General features: G+C 58.1%; 1 protein-coding gene across 1 annotated transcript; it reads left to right on the top strand.

The window, feature by feature from the left end:
* Nucleotides 1-938: 938 nt before the first annotated feature.
* Nucleotides 939-5,210, top strand: LOC113940565 (heat shock factor protein 1-like; the record flags this gene model as incomplete). The annotated part of the gene is made up of 4 exons (XM_027631722.1): nucleotides 939-1,047; nucleotides 2,350-2,486; nucleotides 3,659-3,783; nucleotides 4,914-5,210. Coding segments are annotated over 4 exons (534 nt in total), but the record flags the coding sequence as incomplete, so codon positions are not given.
* Between the last annotated feature and the right edge of the window lie 1,965 nt (nucleotides 5,211-7,175).

Raw genomic sequence — 7,175 nt, 5'->3', positions numbered from 1 at the left:
GCCAGAAGGAAAATTCCTTCTCCTGCCGCTCTGCCGGTGCAATTCCTGCAGATGGAATCCGTGGATAGGCTGGAATGTGCTCCCAGCTGCTCAGGACAGTCACAGCCACCGGTTCCCCTCGGTGGGGGTGAGGATCCAACACCCAGCCCCAGGAATACCTTGGGATTCGGAGGGGCAGGAGCTCTTCCTGCTGCCTCCAACCCATCCCAGCTTTTTAAATCCACAGGGAGGAGAAGTTCATGCATCCCAGTGGAAAATTAAACATCCTTGGTGCTGCTTCCAGGCGCTCTGGGCCGTGGAGAGCTCTGGCAGGGCACGGAATTGTCCTTGTGTTTGGAGTCAGACCCAGCTGGTTGTCTCCCATTTCCTGGGAAGGTTGTTGGCAGTCACTGGACAGCCGTCCCAAACTCTGGGATTATCCCGAGCAAGTTAATTGGGATGAGTTAATGGGGGAATTATCAGATTAAGGTTTAATCCCTGTGGCCTGTTTGACCTCCTGGGGGCCGGGGTTGGAGTCTCCCGGAGTTGTGCTCGGCCAGTCCTTCCACATGAGGAGCTCCACAGAATTCCACGGGAGACACACAGAATTCCTCTGGGATGGGTGCAAGGAGCTGGGAATTTAACCCCTGTTGCCCAGGGCAGGTTCCTGCCTTGGCTGAGATGAGAAACCTGGGAAGCACCAGCTCCATGAGGAGCTGAGGGGAAATTGAGGCCCCTTTGAACCCCGTCCACTCTCCGACGGGAACAACTCCCAAAAAACCCAGGAAACCACGTTCCTCCCTGCAACAGGAGACTCCAGAATCCGGGGTTGGAAGGGGCCTTGCAGCCCGTGCAGTCCCTGCTGGGTGATCCTCCCCCACGGCAGGATTTCCCTCTGGAAAAGCCGGAGCGGGCGGGTCGCTGACGGTCCCTTTTCCCTTTTTTTTTTTCCGGAGCAGAGCGGGAGCAGCTTCCACGTGTTTGACCAGGGCCAGTTCGCCAAGGAGGTGCTGCCCAAGTACTTCAAACACAACAACATGGCCAGCTTCGTGCGGCAGCTCAACATGTGTGAGTGCAACGGGGGCACAGGGAGCTGATTTTCCAGCCGGGATCCGCGCTGGGGTCGGGAAGGTTCGGTGGAGACCAGGATCAGCTCCGTCCTGGGCTGATCCCACGGGCTGGGAAGCAGGGAAAGGGGGAATTCTGCCCCTCTGCCCCCTCGGGTGAGACCCCTCCCCTGCAGCTCTGGGGGTTCCCGACATTCCTGAAGGATGTGGAGCTGCTGGAGTGAATCCAGAGGGGACAGGGAGATGCTCCAAGGGCTCTGGAGCCCCTCTGCTCTGGAGCCAGGCTGGGAGAGCTGGGAATGTTCACCTGGAGAAGGGGAAGGATCCAGGGAGACCTTGGAGCCCCTTCCAGGGCCTGAAGGGGTTCCAGGAGAGCTGGAGAGGGATTTGGGATGAGGGATGGGGGGACAGCACACAGGGAATGGCTTCCCAGGGTCAGGTGGGATATTGGGAAGGAATTCCTGTGTGGGAGGGTGGGGAGGGGCTGGGATGGAATTCCCAGAGAAGCTGTGGCTGCTCCATCCCTGGGAGTGTCCCAGGCCAGGTTGGATCCCCTGGGATGGTGGGAGGTGTCCCTGCCCGTGGCAGGGGGTTGGGAATGGATGATCCTGAAGGTCCCTTCCATCCTGGAATTCCGTGATTCCACAGGACTGTGCAGTCAGGAACGGGATGTGCTTTTTGCAGGATAAGCAGGGGGATCCAGCTCTGCCTGGGCTGGGGATCTGGGAAGCTGGGAAGCTGGGGATCTGGGAAGTTGGGAAGCTGGGGATCTGGGAAGCTGTTCCCTCAGGCCAGGCAGGGCCCAGGGAGCTGGTGCAGCTCAGCCCATTCCCTCTCCTTTTCCCTTCTCCAGTTTGAGCTTCAGTTTGGATCAATCCCATTCCCTGCTCCCTGTTGGAGTTGGGGGCAGAGAAGCCCCCGCTGGTCCCTGGGTTGGATCCCCCCTCTCCAGGGATTCCCAGGGAATGCCCCATCCCTGGGAGTGTCCAAGGGCAGCTTGGATCCCCCTGGGATGGTGGGAGCTGTCCCTGCCCACGGCAGGGGGTGGGAATGAACCTGAAGGTCCCCTCCACCCAAACCATTCCCTGATTCCATGATTGGCCACAGGACCCTCGCTCAGGGGCTTCTCAGGCCGTGCAAGGACCAACATCAGCCCCTTTTCCATGGAAATTTTGGGTGGGTCTCTCGTTCCAAGCAGCATTTTTTAGGATGAGAGTTGTTCCAGAGCCCCGATGGAGCACCAGGGATGCTCCAGGGCCGGGCTCTGCTCCCTGAATTCCCCCCCTGTTCCCTCCATTCCCAGACGGCTTCCGCAAGGTCGTCCACATCGAGCAGGGGGGGCTGGTGAAGCCGGAGAAGGACGACACGGAATTCCAGCATCCCTATTTCATCCGGGGCCAGGAGCTCCTCCTGGAGAACATCAAGAGGAAAGTCACCAGCGTAAGTCCAGGCTCCACATCCCGGGGGGGGAGGCTCAAAAAAACCAGGATTGATCCAAAACCCGTCCGTGTGCCCCCCGGGTTGGGGTGTTGGTGAAGGTGTGGGGGGTGTGTGGGATGGAACACCTGGATCACATTAATTCCCAGTGTATCCCAAATAGGAACCTCCCCGTTTTTTTCCCTCTGAACTCCCAGCTGTGCTTTCCAGCTGCCCCCACATCCCTTGGAATTCAGAGCTGCGACACTTGGCTTTGAAAATTCCCCCAGAGGAACTTTCCCGGGTCAATCATTTAATCCCGAAGTGTGGGCTGGAAAAACAACGTTCTGCTCCTTCTTCTCCCAAGTCTCAATCCCAGGAATGTGCAGATGGAGCAGCTCCTTCCCAGGGTGCTCTCAAATAATCCCGCATCCCACTTTTCCCTGAGGGATTTGGCTCGTCTGGATGGGATTTGGCTCCTCTGGACCTTTCCCCAGTGGGATGTAAAGAGGTCTTGGAGATTTCTGCGGGTGTTTTAACCCCTACCTGGCAGATTCCTGCCTTTCTGGAGCAGTGGGACTCTCCTGGATGTCCTTCCCTGGCAGATTCCTGCCTTTTTGGAGCAGTGGGACCCTCCTGGATGTCCTTCCCTGGCAGATTCCTGCCTTTTTGGAGCAGTGGGACCCTCCTGGATGTCCTTCCCTGGCAGATTCCTGCCTTTCTGGAGCAGTGGGACTCTCCTGGATGTCCTTCCCTGGCAGATTCCTGCCTTTTTGGAGCAGTGGGACCCTCCTGGATGTCCTTCCCTGGCAGATTCCTGCCTTTTTGGAGCGGTGCCCCTGAGTCCAGGGGCAGAATCACTTCCCTGGACCTGTTGGCCACACTGTTCCTGAGCCAGGCCAGGATCCATTGGCCCTCTTGTCCCCCTGGGCACACTCTGGCTCCTGTTCAGCTTCCTGTCCATCCCCACTCCCAGCTCCCTTCCTGCCTGGCTGCTCTCCAGCCCCTCTGGCCCAGCCTGGAGCTGCCGGGGGTTGTTGTGGCCCAAGGGCAGGACCCGGCCCTTGGCCTGGTTGAACCTCATCCCCTTGGAACCAGCCCAGCTCTCCAACCTCTCCAGGTCCCTCTGCAGAGCCCTCCTGCCTTCCAGCTCATCCACACTCCCCCCCAGCTCGGTGTCCCCTTGTCCCCCCCAGGTGTCCAACGTCAAGAGCGAGGACGTCAAGGTGCGGCAGGACAACGTCACCAAGCTGCTGACGGACATCCAGGTGATGAAGGGCAAGCAGGAGAGCATGGACTCCAAGCTGGTGGCCATGAAGCAGTATGTATGTGGGATGGGCAGGACACTCCCAGTGGGGTTTCCCAAGGATTTCTGTTGGTTTTTACCCCTTTTCCCCCCCCCCCCCCCCCCGTTGTGTTTTGTTGGACGTTGCCCAAAGATGCGCCGGGTCGGCCCCCAAATATAATGTAAAGCCAGTTTTTGGGGACCTCTCTGCTCCAGGGGATCTCTTGGGAAGGCTGTAGGGAGTTTCAGGAGCTTCTTTCCCCGGCTGGAATTTGGGTTTTTTTCCCCTTTTGGATTTGTTGTTTTGCTGCCCGACCCCGACTCCCGTGTCCCGTCGTCCTTTCGCCGCTCCGGGGCGTCCTCGGGTGGTTTGGGATAACTCTGCTGTCCCAGTGCTGTGTTCCTGCTGCTTCTTCCCTGTGCCCAGCTGGATTTTTGATGGATAGTCCTCTCCCCAGGGGTTTGCTGGTAGGTTGAGAGGCAAACTGGGGGATTTGAGTCCCACTGAACCCCAATTCCTGACCTGTGGAGGTGCCCAGGGTGCTCTTCCTCCCCCTCGGGGCTCGAGGCCTTGGACACTTCCAGGGATGGGGGGTGGCCACAGCTTCCCTGGGAATTCCATCCCAGCCCCTCCCCGCCCTCCCAGGGAAGGATTTGGGGCTGTGGGTGCCTGATTTCCCTCTATAAATCGGATTTTAAAGCTCTTTTCCCTCGTTTAACTCCCCAGAACGTGGAGTGACCGCTACGTCAGGGAAGTCATTTTCTTCCCAGCTCCTTCATCTCTGCCACTTTTCCCAAGGAATTTGGTTCTGGATCTTAAGGATCCAGCAGCTTTCCCTTCTTGCTGGATGAAGCAGGGAAGTGGGAAGGGGTTAAGAAATTCTTCCCCGGGAGGGCAGGGAAGGGCTGGGATGGAATTCCCAGGGAAGCCCTGGCTGCCCCATCCCTGGAAGTGTCCAAGGGACAGGTTGGAGCGACCTGGGATAGTGGGAGGTGTCCCTGCCCCTGGAAAGGGGTGGGATTGGATGGGCTTTAAGTCCCTTCCCAGCCAAAGCATTCCAGGACTCCATGTGTTGGGATGAAACCCCCCGGGGCTCATTCCCCTCAGGAAGGATCCAGGTGTTCCCTGGGCTGTTCCTGCTCATTAGGAGCAGTTTATTAATTAGCAGGAGCCTGGGAACCACTAGATGGAGTGCAGGGAGCAGCTCTGGGATGTGCTCCCGGCGTTGGGAGCTCCCCCTTCCTTCCAGGAATTACCCAGTTAATCAGGAAAAAAAAAAACAAAACCAACCCAAAAGAGGCCAAAAGAGGTGGGTGTGCAATTCCTGAAATGTGAAATGCTGGAATTGGGGATTGTTGGAAGCCCATCAGGGAAATGGGAAGGTAAAGAGGGGAGAGGATCCCAATTAAACAAGTGATTAAATGATTAAATTACTGCTGGTTCCAGTCCTGGATCCTGGGTTTTTCCAGGTTATTCCCTCCCCTCCACCACTCCAGAGTCAACACCCATCCTCCTTTCTGTAGGGAAAGTGGATTTGGGGGTTCAGCTGCTGCTCCAGGGAATCTCTGGAGCTGGAAGCTGCCGGAATTCCCTGGGAATGATGTCTTTGAATCACGGGATCGTGGAATGCTTTGGGGTTGGAAGGAGCCTTCAAGGCCACCCAAGAGGGCAGGGACACCTTCCAGGTCGCTCCAAGGTCCATCCAACCTTTCTCCCCCCCCCCCCCCCCATCCCGGGGTGGAGGCCTGGAATTCCCGGTGGTTGGATGTAGGAGAGCTCAGTTAGCTGTTGGCTTCGGGGGAAATGTGGATTTCTGGAATAGTTTGGGTGGGAAGGGACCTTTGGAGGTCATCCAGTGCAGCTCCCAGCCAGGGGAGGGTGTGTGTGTGGGAAAAGTGCTGAGTCACGGAGCAAACCTCGGGAACAGCGAGGGAAAGGATGGAAAACCTGCTGAGTAACGAGGGGCTGAACCAGCTCAGCCTTTTTTTTTAGGGACGGGGAAGGGAAGGTGAGGGGATGTGGGAAGTGATTCCAGCCTGAGGAACAGCGGCTCCGGGGTTTTTTAACGGAATGACAGAGGTGAAAATAATTAAATGGAATTAGGGAATAAGCTCCGTCCTCTCAAGTGGGAGGAATTGTTGGAATAATGGGTGGATGACTGAGGTGCAGGTGGGATATTGGGGAGGAATCCTTCCCTGGGAGGGGCTGGGATGGAATTCCAGGGGAATCCGTGGCTGCCCCATCCCTGGGAGTGTCCAGTGCCAGGTTGGAGCACCCTGGGATAGCGGGAGGTGTCCCTGCCCGTGGGAATGGGTGGGAATGAGTGGGAATTCAGGTCCCTTCCCACCCAAAAGTCCTGCAGGTCCCAGAGGTCCCTTCCAGCAGGGAGTGGCCGTTAATGCCATGGAATTCCATGGAATTCCAGCAGGTTCCCTGTGTGCTTCCCTCGGCTCCCCATCCTGCTCCTGCAGGGCCCTTTCCCCTGGAATTGCCGGGAAATCAAACCGTTAAAGCTGCTCCTGTCGGATCCTCGGGAGCGTTTACCTGGATCTGAGGCTCCTTCCCAGCTCCAGGCCTGGAATTCCTCGTGCCCCTGGGGCCTTTAGGAACCGTGACCACCCCGGGAAGGCAGCACTTGGATTGTTCGCCCTCCTGTGTCGGCTGCAGGGACAGGGAAGCGGTTGGAATCCCGGGGAATCCGGCCCGAGGGAGCTCTGGGATTCGGGATTGCTCCGGGTTTTCCCTGAACAAGGCGTTTTTGTAGGTTGGAAAGGCCGGGAAAGGGGGAATTCTGCCCAGCTGGGGTGAGACACACAACCCCCCTTCTGCAGCTCTGGGGTCTGACATTCCTGAAGGACCCCAGAGAGTCCAGAGGGGACACGGAGATGCTCCCAGGGCTCTGGAGCCCCTCTGCTCTGGAGCCAGGCTGGGAGAGCTGGGAATGTTCACCTGGAGAAGGGAAGGATCCAGGGAGAGCTTGGAGCCACTTCCAGGGCCTAAAGGGGCTCCAGGAGAGCTGGAGAGGGACTGGGGACAAGGGATGGAGGGACAGCACACAGGGAATGGCTTCCCAGGGTTAGGTGGGATATTGGGAAGGAATTCCTGGCTGGGAGGGTGGGGAGCGGCTGGGATGGAATTCCCAGAGAAGCTGTGGCTGCTCCATCCCTGGAAGTGTCCCGGGCCAGGTCGGATCGCCCTGGGATGGTGGGAGATGTCCCTGATGGCACTGGATGATCCTGAAGGTCCCTTCCTTCCCTGTGATTCCCTGAAATTCCACGATCCCTCTCCCCAGTTTCCCTCTCTCCCCCCTCAGGCCCCGGGGCAGTGGGGGGTCAGTCGGGAGCCGCCGGTGATTCATCAGCTCCATTGGGCTCCTCGGGGAGCCCCGGGCGGATCCGTGGCTCTAATTCCAAACACGTTTCGGGGG

Source organism: Corapipo altera, unplaced genomic scaffold, assembly GCF_003945725.1.
Source record: "Corapipo altera isolate COAL_440 unplaced genomic scaffold, ASM394572v1 61339, whole genome shotgun sequence".
In the NCBI taxonomy this organism is placed as follows: domain Eukaryota; kingdom Metazoa; phylum Chordata; class Aves; order Passeriformes; family Pipridae; genus Corapipo; species Corapipo altera.
Note: the sequence above shows the minus strand (reverse complement) of the source record. Positions and strands in the feature narration are given on the sequence as shown.